The 18,442-nt window shown below is 49.9% G+C and overlaps 1 protein-coding gene and 1 pseudogene across 1 annotated transcript in view; both read left to right on the forward strand.

Moving 5' to 3' along the window:
* CDH3 (cadherin 3) overlaps positions 1-14,557 on the forward strand; it is a 54,418-nt gene extending 39,861 nt beyond the window's left edge. Inside the window, exons 10-16 of the mRNA XM_054454109.2 lie at positions 97-338; positions 720-865; positions 3,051-3,275; positions 7,224-7,430; positions 10,774-10,904; positions 11,296-11,442; positions 13,713-14,557. Of these exons, the coding sequence (XP_054310084.1) occupies positions 97-338; positions 720-865; positions 3,051-3,275; positions 7,224-7,430; positions 10,774-10,904; positions 11,296-11,442; positions 13,713-13,922 (1,308 nt within the window). The 3' untranslated portion in view covers positions 13,923-14,557. The remainder of the gene's footprint in view (positions 1-96; positions 339-719; positions 866-3,050; positions 3,276-7,223; positions 7,431-10,773; positions 10,905-11,295; positions 11,443-13,712) is intronic.
* LOC129015675 (10 kDa heat shock protein, mitochondrial-like) lies at positions 1,928-2,235 on the forward strand (annotated as a pseudogene).
* Positions 14,558-18,442: the final 3,885 nt, after the last annotated feature.

Raw genomic sequence — 18,442 nt, forward strand, 5'->3', positions numbered from 1 at the left:
AGCCCCTCAGTATGGGCTCTTCTCCCATCTCAACTGTACTGCACGGGGCCTCCTCTCAAAATGGTGGTCCAGGTCCTTTGTCCTCTTCTCTCCTAGGGTTTGGATTTTGAGGCCAAAAACCAGCACACCCTGTACGTTGAAGTGACCAATGAGGCCCCTTTTGTGCTGAAGCTCCCAACCTCCACAGCCACCGTAGTGGTCCACGTGGAGGATGTGAATGAGGCACCCATGTTTGTCCCACCCTCCAAAGTCGTTGAGGTCCAGGAGGGCATCCCCACTGGGGAGACTGTGTGTGTCTACACTGCAAAAGACCCTGACAAGGAGAATCAAAAGATCAGGTACTCAGGAGCTGGGCTCAGTGAGCAGCGTGTGCTGGTACAGTTGGTGGGTGGGTGATTATGGCCAAAGTTTGTTCTGATTACCATAGAGATTGTTAAATAGCAATATCCCTCCTGCATAGGTCCTCTTCTTCCTACCCTCTTTGAGGCTGAAGACTGAATAGGGGTTTGGGGGCAGGTATTTCTCACTCTGTCATGTATCCCTCCTGAGACTCCTGCACCTGCTGCTTTAGGCCCCCGTTTATGGGTGAGGTGCATTTTCCATATGATCCTGCTTAGGGGCCCAGAGGCCATCTGCCAGTTGGTATGAGGAGGCCCTGAATGACGACATCAGCATTGTCAATATTCTGGATGTGACTCATCTCAACTTTTCCTCTCCAGCTACCGCATCCTGAGAGACCCAGCAGGGTGGCTAGCCATCGACCCAGACAGTGGTCAGGTCACAGCTGTGGGCACCCTTGACCGTGAGGATGAGCAGTTTGTGAGGAACAACATCTATGAAGTCATGGTCTTGGCCATGGACAATGGTGAGAGCATCTTCCCAGCCCTCCTACAAGGGCCACTTTTGGTTCTCAGGTCACATGACACAGCACAGCATGTTTCCTCCACAGGTAGGAACATGTGTCGAGGAGGGCTATTTGCAAACCAATCCAGACGATCAAAGGGGTCTTTCAGAGGTGTCTTTTAAAGATTGGTCCTAGGCCGGATGCAGTGGCTCATGCCTGTAATCCCAGCACTTTGGGAGGCCAAGGCAGGTAGATCACCTGAGGTCAGGAGTTCGAGACCAGCCTGGCCAACATGGTGAAACCCCATCTCTACTAAAGATACAAAAAATTAGCCGGCCGTGGTGGTGCGCACCTGTAGTCCCAGCTACTCCAGAGGCAGAGGCAGAAGAATCGCTTGAACCTGGGAGGTGGAGGCTGCAGTGAGCCGAGATCATGCCACTGCACTCCACCCTGGGCGACAGAGCGAGACTATCTCAAAAAGCAACAACAACAAAAGACTGATCCTAGGGACTGGCCATGATTCCAATTTCCTTAAAACCCAAGAGTTGGGAGGGAGCCAGGTGTGGTGACTCAGGCCTGTAATCCTAGCACTTTGAGAGGCCTAGGCAGGAGGATCACTTGAGCCCAGGAGTTCAAGCCTGGCCTGAGAAACATACAGAGACCTTGTCTCTACAAAAAATGAAAAATTAAAAAATAAGAGTTAGGGCCAGGCGTGGTGACTCAAGCCTGTAATCCCAGCACTGTGGGAGGCCAAGGCAGGTGGATCACCTGAGGTCAGGAGTTCTAGACCAGCCTGGCCAACATGGCGAAACACTGTCTCTACTAAAAATATAAAAAATTAGCTGAGTGTGCCGCTTCCCAGTTCCCGCATCAGTGGCCTGCGCAGGGCCCTTGGGGCGAATCGTGGCACGCCTCGGGGCGACCACCCTCCCTCATGGGGAGGGATAAGGGGGTGAGCAGCGAGGGCTGGGGCAAATGCGCCTGCGCCCAGGCGGTCTTTTCACGTGTCGCCAGGGTCAGACCGCAGGTCTCTCCTTGCGGCGCTACACAAGAGCAGAGTACGAGTCTGAGGCAGAGGGGGTCATGGCAGCACAAGCATTTAGAAAGTTTCTTCCACTCTTTGACCGTGTATTGGTTGAAAGGAGTGCTGCTGAAACTGTAACCAAAGGAGGCATTATGCTTCCAGAAAAATCTCAAGGAAAAGTATTGCAGCAACAGTAGTCGCTGTTGGATCAGATTCTAAAGGAAAGGGTGGAGAGATTCAACCAGTTAGCATGAAAGTTGGAGATAAAGTTCTTCTCCCAGAATATGGAGGCACCAAAGTAGTTCTGGGTAACAAGGATTATCTCCTATTTGGAGATGGTGACATTCTTGGAAAGTACGTAGACTGAAATAAGTCATTATTGAAATGGCATCAACGTGAAGCTGCCCATTCCACTGAAGTTCTGAAATCTTTCATCATGTAAATAATTTCCATATTTCTCTCTTATAATAAACTAATGATAACTAATGACCAAAAAAAATTAGCTGGGTGTGGTGGCACACGCCTGTAGTCCCAGCTACTCAGGAGGCTGAGGCACGAGAATCACCTGACCCAGGAGGCGGACATTGCAGTGAGCCGAAATTGTGCCACTGCACTCCAGCCTGGGCAACAGACTCTCCAATAAGTAAATAAAACATCAGCATTAGGAGAGTCCCTTCAGCCTTAGCTTTTGGTTCACTGGGTCCTGAATTGGCCTGTCAGTTTTCCCTTGTGATTGATTGCTAGGGGCTGACTGGAAAGTGCCATGACGGATTAGTGATACCACGCCATGACAGATGGGGGGTTATGACGTAGTTGTCACCTCTGGTTGACATGTAATGAACCAGGACCTGCAGGCAGGTGAGAGGTTGCAGCAGGGCTGTGAAGGGAGGCTTCCCTGAAGCTGATCCACAAACACTGGAGTAACCCTGAAGTAGCCGGTAGGTTTCGCTTTGTGGTTATAGTGGCTGTCTGGATGAAGTGGCTGCAACTATGCCATGATAGTTAGTAATGTCTGCTGTGGACCAAAATGAGAATGATGGCCCAGTTGGCATGTATGTGCCATGTACTGGAAGCAAGGGCATGGAAGGTCTTGAGAGGTGAGAGCTGGCCGGTAAACAGGAGCCCCCTTGAGGCTGACTGGGTGGGTCACAGGGAGCTCATCATATGTGTCATTATAAACAGGAAGCCCTCCCACCACTGGCACGGGAACCCTTCTGCTAACACTGATTGATGTCAACGACCATGGCCCAGTCCCTGAGCCCCGTCAGATCACCATCTGCAACCAAAGCCCTGCGGCCCAGGTGCTGAACATCACGGACAAGGACCTGTCTCCCCATACCTCCCCTTTCCAGGCCCAGCTCACAGATGACTCAGACATCTACTGGACGGCACAGGTCAATGAGAAAGGTACCTGAGTGAGTGGTGGTAGCGGATGGGGTGCCAGCCCCACTGGTGGGCATCTGCCCCACACCAGGATTCTGCACACGTTCCTATCCTAGCATCTCATGGGCCGTGGGGGCAACAGTCTCCTCTAGAACCTCAATCAGATGCTATTTATTAACCTGGTGGAGGTCTTTGGAATTCCACAAGACCCCTAAAAGACCATTCTAGCCCATCCACCTTCCTGTGTAGATGGAAAAACTGAGGCCTCGAGGAATCGAACCTATGTAGAGCACGTGAAGTGGACCTGGCACAGAGCATGCTCAGTGAGTGTTGGCTACGATCACTGTGCTGGGTCCTGACTCTCGCTACGTGACATGGGCCAAGTCACTCCCTCCCTCTCAAGGCCTCAGTTTTTCCATCTACACAGGAAGGCGGTTGGGCTAGAATGGTCTTTTAGGGGTCCTGTGGAATTCCAAAGACCTCCACCAGGTTAATAAATAGCATCTGATTGAGGTTCTGGAGGAGGCCGTTGCCCCCGTAGCCCACAAGATGCCCACCACACCCGGCTGCGTTATGGCTTTAAAAATAATGTCACGGCCACACGCGGTGGCTCACACCTGTGATCCCAGCACTTTGGGAGCCTGAGGCGGGCGGGTCACCAGGTCAGAAGTTGGAGACCAGCCTGGCCAATATGGTGAAACCCCGTCTCTACTAAAAATACAAAAATTAGCCAGGCGTGGTGGCGTGTGGCCGTAGTCCCAGTTACTCGGGAGGCTGAGGCAGAAGAATCGCTTGAACCCGGGAGGCGGAGGTTGCAGTGAGCCGAGATTGTGCCACTGCACTCCAGCCTGGACGACAGAGTGAGACTGTCTCAAATAAAATAAAATTAAAATGTCACTAGGGTTTTTGTTTTTGTTTGAGACGGAGTCTCACTCTGTCTCCCAGACTGGAGTGCAGTGGCACAATCTCAGCTCACTGCAACCTCTGCTTACCGGGTTCAAGCAATTATCCCTGCCTGAGTAGCTGAGATTACAGGTACCTGTCACCATGCCCATCTAATTTTTGTATTTTTTAGTAGAGGCATGGTTTTGCCATGTTGGCCAGGCTGGTCTTGAACTCCTGACTTCAGGTGATCCTCCCGCCTTGGCCTTCCAAAGTGCTGAGATTACAAGCATGAGCCACCACACCTGGCCTATCAGAATTTTAATCTAGGCAGTCTCACTCACCATGGTATGGAAAATAAAAAGCATAAGCATTATGGCCAAAACCCAGTGTTATTAATACCTGTAACAGTATTGATCATTATTGATAACCTGGTTCTTGGCTTTAATTTCATTTTTCTGTTTGCCTTTGTTCTGTTGTCAGGGAAATTAATCTAGACTCTACCCCATGTGACCTCAGGCTAGTTACCTAACTCCCTAAGCCTCAATTTCTGCGTTTGTAAAATGAGGATAACAGCAGTTCCCACCTCTTAAAGCAATGGTGAGGATCAGGGTAGGGCCTGGCACTTAGTAAGTGCCCATTTAGCCGGGCAAGGTAGCTCATGCCTGTAATCCCAGAACTTTAGGAGGCTGAGGTGGGCGGATCACGAGGTCAAGAGGTCGAGACTGTCCTGGCCAACATGGTGAAACCCTGTCTCTACTAAAAATATAAAAAATAATTAGCCAGGCGTAGTGGCCCATGCCTGTAATCCCAGCTACTCAGAGGGCTGAGGCAGGAAAATCACTTGAACCTGGGAGGTGGAAGTTGCAGTAAGCCAAGATTGCGCCACTGCACTCCAGCCTGGGTGACAGAGCAAGACTCTGTCTCAAAAAAATAAAAAAAAAAAAAAAAAAGAAAGAAAAAGTGCCCGTTTAGTCACCACGGCCATCGTCATCAACAACTGAGAAATCAGCCTTATAGGATGGCAGAGATGTTTTAGTGACATATACCCCAAGACTGGAGAGCTGTCTCTGCCTCCTGGCACTAAATGGGGACAGAGTGGATTCTGCCTTCTGGCCCTTTGACTTAGAGGAGCCCAGTGACAGTGCAGAGCATTTTAACAGAAAAAACTTGAAATCTGTGCTGAGATAGGCTGACAACCCGGGGAGGGGGTGGGGGTAGAAACTTGGGGGTTGTTTTTGATTGCTCCAGTGATTGGGGGCACTACGGGCATTTAGTGGTAGAAACCTGCAATGCTGTGGCAAATCCTGCAAGATGAAAAAACTTCCACACAGGCTAACAGCTCCCTTCTTGAGAAAGTTGAGTCTAAACCAAAGGCCTTTCTTTAAAGAGGCCACTGATATTATGTTCGTCACCCGCACACATAGCCACTTCTCCACTCTGGAATTGCCACGCAGTCTCCCCCGAGTGGTGCCCAGTGTGCAGGCTGGGCTGAGCCTGGCTTCTGCTCTGTGGTTAGCCTGCCACCCCCTGGGCCTTGGAAGGCCAGTTAGCCCAATACCTGCTGCAGCCTCATTTCTGACATTCCTGCGTTTGTGTGATCACTAATGCTGTGATGATAACACAGGTTAGCATCTGATCTGATCTGCTCAACATTAGCACTTACATAACCGAGTCATGTGCGTTTATTTTTATTAATAATTGAATGCGGCCCGGCGTTGTGGCTCAGGCCTGTAATCCCAGAACTTTGGGAGGCCGAGGTGGGCAGATCACCTGAGGTCAGGAGCTTGAGACCAGCCTGGCACAAAATCCACCTCTGCTAAAAATACAAAAACTAGCTGGGTGTAGTGGCGCAAACCTGTAGTCCCAGCTACTCCAGAGGCTGAGGCAGGAGAATCGCTTGAGCCCATGAGGCAGAGGTTGCAGCGAGCTGAGATCGCGCCACTGTACTCCAGCCTGAGTGACAGAGCAAGACTCTGTCTAAAAAAAAAACTGAAGGCCGGGCACCGTGGCTCACGCCTGTAATCCCAGCACTCTGGGAGGCCGAGGAAGGTGGATCACGAGGTCAGGAGTTTGAGACCAGCCTGGCCAAGATGGTGAAAGCCTGTCTCTACTAAAAATACAAAAATTAGCCAGGCACGGTGGCGGATGCCTGTAATCTCAGCTACTCAGGAGGCTGAGGCAGGAGAATAGCTTGAAGCAGGAGGCGGAGGTTGCAGTGAGCCGAGACCACGCCACTACAGTCTAGTCTGGGTGACAGAGCAAGACTTAGTCTCAAAAAAATTGAATGCTCAGTTGGACATATGGGTGTTTCATATAAGATTGGGCTAGCTATCAGCTGCTCTGCTTATGGAGTAGCCATTCTTTATTCCTTTACTTTCTTTTTTTTTTTTGAGACAGTCCTGCTCTGTCGCCAGGCTGGAGTGCAGTGGCATGATCTCGGCTCACTGCAACCTCCACCTCCTGGGTTCAAGCGATTCTCCTGCCTCAGCCTCCCAAGTAGCTGGGATTACAGGCACGTGCCATCACGCCTGGCTAATTTTTGTATTTTTAGTAGAGACGGGTTTTCACCATGTTGGCCAGGATGGTCTCGATCTTATCTCTTGACCTCGTGATCTGCCCGCCTCGGCCTCTCAAAGTGCTGGGATTGCAGGCATAAGCCACTGCGCCCAGCCCTCCTTTACTTTCTTAATAAAGTTGCTTTCACTTTAAAAAAAAAAAAAGAGTTAGCTATCTTTTGGGAAGAATATTCTTTTTGAAGCAAAAAAACAGTGTAGCAGCCAATGATGCAAAAAAGTTATTGGTCCTGCATGACATGGCTTTTAAAACTTCACGTTATAAAAATGCTGTGATTATTGATTTTTTTAAAAGTAAAATGACAAATTAATTTTCCTATCCCAATCCTTTTCATTATGGTGAATTTTGCTTTAGCCAAAGATCAGCTTTTACCGCTATTTTCCAAAGTGTGCTTGTGGAGTATTTCTCTGCATTGCCCACATGTGGAAGCCGTATTCTCAAACTTTCTTCATGGTGTACTCAGATCCCCGCACTGATGGTTCCCACAACTAATCAATGATCTGTTCACTCCAGGTGACACAGTGGTCTTGTCCCTGAAGAAGTTCCTGAAGCAGGACACATATGATGTGCACCTTTCTCTGTCTGACCATGGCAACAAGGAGCAGCTGACGGTGATCAGGGCCACCGTGTGCGACTGCCACGGCCGTGTCGAGACCTGCCCTCCACGCTGGAAGGGAGGTTTCATCCTCCCTGTGCTGGGGGCTGTCCTGGCTCTGCTGTGTGAGTACCAGGCCCCCACCCCCTCCCTAATGATGGGGGAGTTGAAAGACTGGATTCTACCTTGAACTTTAACTCCTGGAACTAAGAGGCCACCAACGTTGCCCATCCATTCCTTAAACATTTTTTTTTAAGACAGGGTCTCACTCCATCGCCCAGGCTGGAATGCAGTGGCATGATCTTGGCTCATTGCAACTTCTGCCTCCCAGGCTCAAATGATCTTCCCAGCTCAGCCTCCCAAGTTCCTGGGACTACAGATGTGGGCCACCACGCCCAGCTCATTTTTGTATTTTTTATAAATATGGGGCCTCACTATGTTGCCCAGGCTGGTCTTGAATTCCTGGGCTCAAGCAGTCCACCTACCTTGGCCTCCCAAAATGCTGGGATTACAGGTGTGAGCCACTGCGCCCAGTCCACTCCTTAAACTCCTAATTCTAGGAGCATCAGTCAATCAGTAGGTCTTTCTGGGGCTTGTGGAATGTACCAGGCTTTGGGGATACAGTGGTGAGCAAACAGACTCGGCCCTGCCATCAGGTTATCTGTAGGGGCCCGCACAGTGGTTCTGAAAGGGTGGTTTCCAACAGCGTTAGCATCACCAGGAATTTGCTATTATTAGAAAGGCAAATTCTCAGGCCCTGCTCCAGACTTACTGATTCAGAAATTTAGGAATAGAACCCAGTAATCTGCATGCTAACAAGCTCCCAAGGCATTCTGATACATGCTAGAGTCTGCAAATTACTGGTCTAGTGGGAGGAAATGTTTAGTTAAAAACAAATTTCTTGGCTCTAAAGATAGAACCTATCACAGTTGTTTTTTCCACATTTTGACTTGGTCTTAACATAGACAACACACATCGTCAGTCAGAGATCAATCACATGAATACAACAAGAACATGCTCTTTGCTGGGCGCGGTGGCTCACACTTGTAATCCCAACACTTTGGGAGGCCGAGGTGGGTGGATCACTTGAGGTCAGGAGTTTGAGACCACCCTGGCCAATGTGGTGAAATCCTGTCTCTACTAAAAATACAAAATTAGCCAGGCATGGTGGCGCTTGCCTGTAATCCCAGTTACTTGGGAGGCTGAGGCAGGAGAATCACTTGAATCCAGGAGATGGAGGTTGCAGTGAGCCGAGATCACACCATTGCACTTCAGCCTGGGCAACAGGGTGAGACTCTGCCTTTAGAAAAACAAAACAAAAAAGAAAGTAGGAAATTAGGTCAGAGCAGTGACAGGCACAGGGTATCATCGTGTCAGGCCTCATAGGTTATTGTGAAGACTCTGGGTAGAACTGAAAGTTATCAGAAGGTTTTGAGCAGAGGGGTGATGTGATTTGACTTAAGTTTTGCAAGATTCCTGCTGAGCAGACTATATGGGGGCGAAGGTGGAGGCAGGGAGACCATCTAGGAGGCTGTTGCCATAATCCAGGGGTAAAAAGGTGATGGGAGGCTCAGGCCAGGATGGCAGCATTGAGGTGGTCAGAGGTGGTCATGTTTCAAGGTAGAGTCCCTTCAGATTGATGTGTGGAATTAGGGTAAGAGCCATGGATGATCACAAGGCTTTTGGCTTAAGGAGGAACATGGCATTTCCATTTGCCGGTTTGGAAAGGACCATGGGAAGAGACTTGCCAGTCCGGTCCAAGTGGAGGTGTCAGTAGGCAGCTAGATCTGGGTTTAGAGAAGTCTACTTGGCGTCTTGCCTTCCCCTAGACTCGGGAGAGGAGAGGTTACTGTCTAGCCCACATGTGTGTGCATCTTCAGAACCCATGGACTCCCAAGGAAGGTTGGGTCTGTTTTGTCTGGCCAAGGACAGACAGCAGTTCCATCACCAGGCAAAAAAGTAATGATCCTGAGCAGTGGTGTATGCTCTTAAATCGAACTGCCATAGTGAGATGGCTAGAGGGTCCCCTCTTAATACAGGGTTAACTGTGTGTAGGCATGACAGAGAAGGCAGCCAGGAACCAGTTGGCCAGTTCCCCCCATGTCCAAATAGCCTGCCAGCCTTTCAGACCACATCACTGAAGCCAGGCCCTTTTAAAATTCCAACACTGGGGCTGGGCGCGATGGCTCATGCCTGTAATCCCAGCACTTTGGGAGCTGAGGCAGGCAGATCACCTGAGGTTGGGAGTTAGAGACCAGCTTGGCCAACATGGTGAAACCCTGTCTCTGCTAAAAATACAAAAATTTGAGATCACGCCACTGCATTCCAGCCTGGGTGACAGAGCGAGACTCTGTTTCAAAAATAAATAAATAAAATAATAAAAATAAAATACGAAAATTAGCCAGGCATTGTGGTGTAATCTCAGCTACTCAGGAGGTTGAGGCGGGAGAATCACTTGAACCTGGAAGGCAGAGGTTGCAGTGAGCCAAGATCCTGACACTGCACTGCAGCCTGGGCAACAGAGTGAGACTCCCTCTCAAAAAAAAAAAAAAATTCCTGCCAGGCACAATGGCTCACACCTGTAATCCCAGCACTTTGGGAGGCCAAGGCAGTTGGATCACTTGAGGTTGGGAGCCTGGCCAACATGGTGAAACCCTGTCTCTACTAAAAATACAAAAATTAGCCAGGCACGGTGGCAGGCGCCTGTAATCCCAACTATTGGGGAGGCTGAGGCAGGAGAATGGCTTGAACCTGGGAGGTGGAGGTTGCAGTGAGCTGAGATTGCGCCAGTGTACTCTAGCCTGGGCGACAAGAGTGAGACTCTGTCTCAAAAAAAAAAAAAAAAATTCCAACACTGCATTTCACATAAGTTTAGATTACTGTACCATATGAAAGTTGCATTATCTTGTTCTTAAAGTCTGTGGCTAATTAGGGGACATCTGGTGACTAAAAGAGAGTCTCATTGAAAGACAACATCTGCTGGGAGATTCCCATCCCGACATCCCGACATCCCGACAACAGATTTTCTTAAGGATCAGTACCACCAATCTGGTTAGACTGACAGCATTATGGGTGGGGAGAAGGAAGTCAGAATCTTCTAGGAGAAGGTGTTATAAGCTGAGAGCTAACATGTGGGAGCCATGTGTATGCATAGAGTCTGCCAGGTGAGGAAGGAGCCTGTATGAAAGTTCTTAAGGGGAAGCTGCTGGGAGTATTCAAGGAACACAGAGGAGGCCAATGTGCCTAGACCTTAGTGGGTAGGGGGACTTGGAGGCATAGGCTGGGACCAAATCCTGCCAGCCTTGATAAGGAGTTGAAGTTTTCCTAGGTGCAAGTGAAGCCATTGTAGCATGTTAAGCTCTGGCTACTGAGTGACGACATCTGCAGTTAGAGGGGCTCTGAGGGCCTGGGGGTCTTGGCCCGCTGTGTGGTTACAGAGGGAGCACTCACACTCCCCAACCCTTGCAGTCCTCCTGCTGGTGTTGCTTTTGTTGGTGAGAAAGAAGCGGAAGGTCAAGGAGCCCCTCCTACTCCCAGAAGATGACACCCGTGACAACGTCTTCTACTACGGCGAAGAGGGGGGTGGCGAAGAGGACCAGGTGGGGCACTGGGGGCTCTGGGATGGGGAGTTGGATGCCCCCAAGGCCACTGGCAGGGCTGTTGGGTCAACCAACTGACCAAGTTAGCTGTGTTGACCAGGCCCTGGCATGAAGCATGCGTCTTCCTTTTCTTCTGTCCTCCAGCACTCCTCTGGTCCATTGCTGTAGTCTCTTTGGCCCTAGCCAAGTTAACCTCGAGCCTATGTTTAATTTGCTAGGACAAGGGAGGATGGAAACGAGGGTTTTCCAAAATCTGTGACATCATCTGTCTTGTAAGACCTCCCCATGAGCCAGAGTATCCAAAGGGTAGGGGGTGTGGGGTGAGATGTAAGTGGCAGGGGAGGGGGGGACAGGAGTCCTCAGTCACCTGCTCTCTTGCATTTCCCCACAGGACTATGACATCACCCAGCTCCACCGAGGTCTGGAGGCCAGGCCCGAGGTGGTTCTCCGCAATGACGTGGCACCAACCTTCATCCCAACACCCATGTACCGTCCTCGGCCGGCCAACCCAGATGAAATCGGCAACTTTATAATCGAGGTGAGGCATGGCAGGCCGGTCCAGGGCTACCCTTTATTCAAGCCCAGCACCAGCCACACAGGAGAACAAGCATGGGCCTGGAGTCTTGGGTCTGGGTTCAAATTCTGACTCCATCACCAACCAGCTTGTGACCTCTGGCTTATTTGAGTCACTTCTGGGGTTGGTTTCTTCCTCCATAGAACTCACTTGCGGAGTGGTTAAAAATGATTAGGAGGGGCCGGGCGCAGTGCCTCATGCCTGTAATCCCAGCACTTTGGGAGGCTGAGACGGGTGGATCATGAGGTCAGGAGTTTAAGACCAGCCTGGCCAATATGGTGAAACCCCGTCTCTACTAAAAATACAAAAATTAGCCAGGCATGGTGGAAGGCACCTGTAGTCCCAGCTACTCGGGAGGCTGAGGCACGAGAATCGCTTGAACCAAGGAGGCAGAGGTTGCAGTGAGCCGACATCATGCCACTGCACTCCAGCCTGGGCGACAGAGCGAGACTCCTTCTCAACAACAACAACAACAAAAAATGATTAGGAGGCTGGGCGCAGTGGCTCACGCCTGTAATCTCAGAACTTTCAGAGGCCAAGGCGGGTAGATCACTTGAGGTCAGGAGTTTGAGATCAACCTAGCCAACATGTTGGAGGTGGAGGTTGCAGTGAGCCACGATCGCACCTGGGTGCAACTTACAGCTGTAGTGAACGCCGAGAATGAAGTACTCAGACAATTCTAGCTGAGCAGGGCGGGGAGCAGTTCCTTTGAGAGAGTGTCGCTCTAAGATCTGTCTGCCAGGTATTTATTGAGAGAGCGTGTTTAAACTACAATTTAGACAAATGAGACATCCACCAGGTGGCTCTTGGCGGTCGGGTATGAGGCACATATGGCCTTGTAAAAAACACTCAAACTACATTTTTAGGAGGCTGTGTTCAGCGCTTCTTATCACACATACTACTCCCTGTCCTGTTTTCAAGGTCCAGGAGATCTAGTCTCGTGTACAAACAACATGCACACAGCACCTCAATATTTTTCCATGCCTCGACCTCAAATGCCTCTTACATAGGCTTGAATGTCTTGTCGTGCGTCCCACACACCTGGGCAACAAAGGGAGACTCCATCTCAAAAAAAAAAAAAAGGCTAGGGACAGTGGCTCATGCCTGTAATCCCACCAGCACTTTGGGAGGCTGAGGTGGGCAGATCACAAGGTCAAGAGATTGAGACTATCCTGGCTAACATGGTGAAACCCTGTGTCTACTAAAAATACAAAAAATTAGCTGGGCATGGTGGCGGGCTCCTGTAGTCCCAGCTACTCATGAGGCTGAGGCAGGTGAATCGCTTGAACCTGGGAGGTGGAGGTTGCAGTGAGCCGAGATCGCGCCACTGCACTCCAGCCTGGGCAACAAAGGGAGACTCCATCTTAAAAAAAAAAAATTAGGAATGATGTATTCATTTATTCAACACATACAGCAGTTGAATACTCTGGAGCCAGACTAACTGGGTTTGGATTACAGGTCCCAGGTGATTGCACTTGGGGGGCAAAGTTTGGAGACTCTGCTGTAGAAGACTTCAAGGACTGAATGAGCAGGCAGCTAGGACAGTGCCAGCACAGTGGTTCCTGACCCTGCCTGCATGTTGGAATCACCTGGGCACCTTCAGAAACCACTGATGCCTCAGCTCATCCCCAAAGATTGTGATATAATTGAACTGGGTATGGCCTGGGCTTCAGAATTTATAAAAGATTCTCCAGATAATTTAAGTTTGGGAACTACTGACCTAGCATGTAGCATTTATTAGGTAATGATAGCTATTGTTGCGAGGTGCTATTCTAATAACTGCTTTACTGGTATTTACTCATTTACTTATTCATCTGTTCCTTTAAAACTGTACGAAGGAGGCACATGTCCTCAGTACCTCCCGAGGCTGTGTCACAGGCATGCATCCTTTAAAAAAGGAAGAAAAAAAGTATTGTCATTTTACAGACAAGGAAACAGGCATAGAGCGGTTAAGGGACTCGCTCAAGGCCACAAAGCTAGTGTGTGGTGTGAGTTCTGGCCTGAGCTGTCTGATTTCAGTTCTTGCCCTTACCCCCTGGCCTGTGTTGCACTGAGCACTTGCTGTCTGCTGGTCCCTGAGTGAATGAATTCTGCATGAATAACGCATTCTTTCATTTCAACCTCGGAAACCTTAGGGGAAGGGAGAGAGGGGCTCACAGAGGAGGAAATGGAGGCTTGCGGCTGGCAAGCGGCAGGGCCCGCCGCCCCTAACCACCTGTTCTCTGTTGCCGCAGAACCTGAAGGCGGCTAACACGGACCCCACAGCCCCGCCCTACGACTCCCTCTTGGTGTTCGACTATGAGGGCAGTGGCTCCGACGCCGCGTCCCTGAGCTCCCTCACCTCCTCCGCCTCTGACCAAGACCAAGATTACGATTATCTGAACGAGTGGGGCAGCCGCTTCAAGAAGCTGGCAGACATGTACGGTGGCGGGGAGGATGACTAGGCCGCCTGCCTGCAGGGCTAGGGACCAAACGTCAGGCCACAGAGCATCTCCAAGGGGTCTCAGTTCCCCCTTCAGCTGAGGACTTTGGAGCTTGTCAGGAAGCAGCCGTAGCAACTTGGCGGAGACAGGCTATGAGTCTGACGTTAGAGCGGTTGGTTCCTTAGCCTTTCAGGATGGAGAAATGTGGGCAGTTTGACTTCAGCACTGAAAACCTCTCCACCTGGGCCAGGGTTGCCTCAGAGGCCAAGTTTCCAGAAGCCTCTTACCTGCCGTAAAATACTCAGCCCTGTGTCCTGGGCCTGGGCCTGCTGTGACCGACCCACAATGGACTTTCTCTCTGGAATGGAACCTTCTTAGGCCTCCGGGTGCAACTTAATTTTTTTTTTTAATGCTATTTTCAAAACATTAGAGGAAGTTCAAAAGCGCAGCCCGGAGCTGCTGGGCCCACTGGCCGTCCTGCATTTCTGGTTTCCAGACCCCAAGCCTCCCATTCAGATGGATCTCTGCGTTTTTATACTGAGTGTGTCTAGGTTGCCCCTTATTTTTTATTTTCCCTGTTGCATTGCTGTAGATGAAGGGTGAGGACAATCGTATAGATGTACTAGAACTTTTTTATTAAAGAAACTTTTCCCAGAGGTGCCTGGGGAGTGAACTGTTTTTTAAATAGAAGCTTTATTGGCATCTAACTCACATACCATACCATTCACTTGTTTAACGTTTACAATTCAATGGTTTTTAGAATTTTCAGAGTTCTGCAAAAAGAGTGGGCTCTCTTTACCCTGCTGGCTTCACCCAAGCTTCCTCTCAATGGCAGGGGATACTCAGGGTCAGCTTCCATGCCTAAGTGGGCTCAGAGAGGGGAGACTTGCCCTCCTGTTTGCAAAGTCAGTTGCTCCATGAGAGAGAACTGTTAACCTCTTACCCCAAGGCTGAGCCCCTCCACAGCCCCAGCAAGGTCTCTTCTGGAACAGCGGCTGCCCTCCCTGCAGGGCAGTGCATGACGACTTCCTCTTCTATGCTGGAGGGGTCCCTGTTGAAAGGCAGGGGTTGGGGAACAGCCAGCTCTGCTACTTGCTAGCACATCTTTTTTTTTCTTTTTTGAGACGGAGTCTCACTCTGTCACCCAGGCTGGAGTGCAGTGGCGTGATCTTGGCTCACTGCAAGCTCTGCCTCCCGGGTTCACGCCATTCTCCTGCCTCAGCCTCCCGAGTAGCTGGGACTACAGGTGCCCGCCACTACGCCCGGCTAATTTTTTTTGACTGTGTGTGTGTGTTTTTAGTAGAGATGGGGTTTCACTCTGTTAGCCAGGATGGTCTCGATCTCTTGACCTCGTGATCCGCTTGCCTTGGCCTCCCAAAGTGCTGGGATTACAGGCGTGAGCCACCGCGCCCAGCGCTGGCACATCATTTAACCTCTAGTTGCCTCAGATTTTACATTTACAAAATGGGGAGTTTTTGTGGAGATTAAGTGAATTAATATCTGGCACATGGTCCACACAATTTTTTAGTTGGTAACAGCTACCATTTATTCAGTACTTTTTAAGGCCAGACAGGACTTCAATTATTTCCTCTAAATCCTCACAATCACCCTCTGAGGGGACTTTCTCCTTTAAAGAATGGCCACATTGTATTTGTTTTTTTAAATGACATCTGGTCATCATTGAAATCAAGCAAAACAAAATTAGAGAAACTACCCAAGATGTCAGTGAAATTGGAACATTCCTGACAATACCAGGGCACAAATGCAGGAATCGGGAATAGGCAGCAGCGATAGAACGATTTTGTTTATGCTCTTGTTAACGTGAAGTTCAGTCATCTTTGCAGTTAGCCAAAAGAATCTGAAGTGAAGCTGAGGAAATTGCTGATGTTGAAATAAACATTTCCTTCCATGAGGATGACTAATTCTGTAAAGCGCCTCTGCTCAAAGCACAGACCCTGACCCGGAGTTATCGGTGCTACCTGCTGAATCAGAACCTCTAGGCAGGACCCTGCTGTGGGTTGACAAGCCCTCCATGGGATGCTCATGCACACTCAGGTTTGCTGCCAAGACTGAAGGATGAGGCTAAGGAGCCTGAAGCCTCAGACCCTGGATGGGGAAACCAAAAGGAAATGAAGTTGGGGCTGGGCACCATGGCTCACGCCTGTAATTCCAACACTTTAAGAGGCTGAGGTGGGTGGATCACTTGAGGTCAGGGGTTCGAGACCAGCCTGGCCTGATCCACCCACCTCGGCCTCCCAAAGTGCGGAGTTATAGGTGTGAGCCACTGTGCCCAGCCTACACACACATTTTTGTACTAAAAATACAAAAATTAGCTGGGTGTGGTGGCATGCGCCTATAATCCCAGCTACTTGGGAAACGGAGGCATGAGAATCACATGAATCCGGGAGGTGGAGGTTGCAGTGAGCCGAGATCACGCCACTGCAATCCAGCCTAGGCGACAGAGTGAGACCCTATCTCAACAACAAAAGGGGATGAAGTCGGATGAGAAAGCTTACCTGTCCCTGGTCCATGGCACCCTCAGGACAAAGCCGCCTCCTGCCTCTCCCACTGAGCTGGGGCCTCAGATTCCCCTCTGCCAGGGCTGTCTTTGCTGACAGGGAGTGTGGGAGGATTGGGTGTCTCTGCTAGCAAACACCTGCTGCCCATTATCTTCAACTCCCTTCAGAGAAGCCTGGATAAATCAGAAACTCTATCTTCAGCGGAGGCTAATCATGAAACCAAGCAGCCCCTGTTCAGGCTGGCCTTCTTACCCTGAGATATTTGGAGGAAAAACAGCCTTTCCCAGCCTCAACTGGCCTCGGTGGATGGACGTAGAGTCCCCCGGCAATGGAACCAGTCACCAGTCCCCGAGTGGTTTGGAAAGAATCAGAGCCTGGGCTCTGTGATGGGGACAATGTTAAGTCACTCTCTCGCTCTGGGTCTGCTTCTCATCTGCAAACGGAAGCTTAGGACTCTGATCCTTAGGGCTTGTAATAAGTAAAAATATTTGCATTGGTAAGACACCAGCGCTCACCACGCAGAGTGGACACTAACCAGAAACAACTGATGTGCTGGCCATGATGAGGACCATTGGTCCTTCGAATTTTGTGTTTCAACACTTTGGTGTGCCTCCTTCCAGGATCTGTTTCCCCTATGCATTACACACACTTTTTTTTTTTTTTTTTGAGACAGTGTCTCACTCTGCCCCAGGCTGGAGTGCAGTGGCACGATCTCAGCTCACTGCAACCTCCGCCTCCCGAGTTCAAGTGATTCTCCTGTCTCAGCCTCCCGAGTAGCTGGGATTACAGGCGCCTGCCACTATGCCCAGCTATTCTTTTGTATTTTATTTAAAAAATATTTTTGGGCTGAGCGCGGTGGCTCACGCCTGCAATCCCAGCACTTTGGGAGGCCGAGGCGGGCAGATTATGAGGTCAGGAGTTCGAGACCAGCCTGGCCAAGATGGTGAAACCTCGTCTCTACTAAAAATACAAAAATTAGCCAAGTGTGGTGGCCTACGCCTATAGTCCCCGCTACTTGGGAGGCTGAGGCAGGAGAGTCGCTTGAACCCAGGAGGCGGAGGTTGCAGTGAGCCAAGATTGTGCCATTGCACTCCAGCCTGGGCGACAAGAGCAAAACTCCATCTAAAAAATATATATATCTATAGATATATCTATAGATATGTATATTTGGTGAGACGGGGTTTCACCATGTTGGCCAGGCTGGTCTCGAACTTCTGACCTCAACGAGTGATCTGCCTACCTCGGCCTCCCAAAGTGCTGGGATTATAGGTGTGAGCCACTGTGCCCAGCCTACACACACACTTTGCATTATAGCTTTTCATAACATGGCATATTGACTTACTGTCCCCAACACATCCAGTTTGGATGTGTTATTTAATGTCACCACAATCCACAGATATTAGTCATTCTAATTTTTTGCCCTTAACAATGTCAAACAACCTGCAGCGTCCACTTGTGCAGATGCTTCAAAGCCAGTCCTCCATTCTACGGCAGGGTCGGGGGCAGGAGAATGGGGATCGTGGTCCTGGTTGAGATCAGGGTTTCCTTGAATGTGGCGTTCACTCTTGGATGACTGGCCCTTGAAAGCACCCCTGGCACTCATTCTATTAAGTGATCTTTTCTCCCAGACTTTTAAAAGGCAAAGTCCCAGAATCCAAGTCCAACAGAAAAGAAAAGTGGAGCTTTGACCAGGTGCGGTGGCTCACGCCTGTAATCCCAGCTCTCTGGGAGGCCAAGGCAGGAGGATCCTGAGGTCAGGAGTTTGAGACCAGCCTGGCCAACATAGTGAAACCCCATCTCTACTAAAAATACAAAAATTAGCCAGGTGTGGTGGGGCATGCCTGTTATCCCAGCTACTCGGGAGGCTGAGGCAGAAGAATCGCTTGAGCCCAGGAAGCAGAGGTTTCAGTGAGCCGAGATCATGCCATTGCACTCTAGCCTGGGCAACAGAGCATGACTCCATCTCAAAAAAAAAAAAAAAAAAAAGTGGAGGTTTACTGGAAGAAGGGGTCAGGGGTACCC

The sequence above is a fragment of the Pongo pygmaeus genome, chromosome 18 (genome assembly GCF_028885625.2).
Source record: "Pongo pygmaeus isolate AG05252 chromosome 18, NHGRI_mPonPyg2-v2.0_pri, whole genome shotgun sequence".
Classification (NCBI taxonomy): Eukaryota; Metazoa; Chordata; class Mammalia; order Primates; family Hominidae; genus Pongo; species Pongo pygmaeus.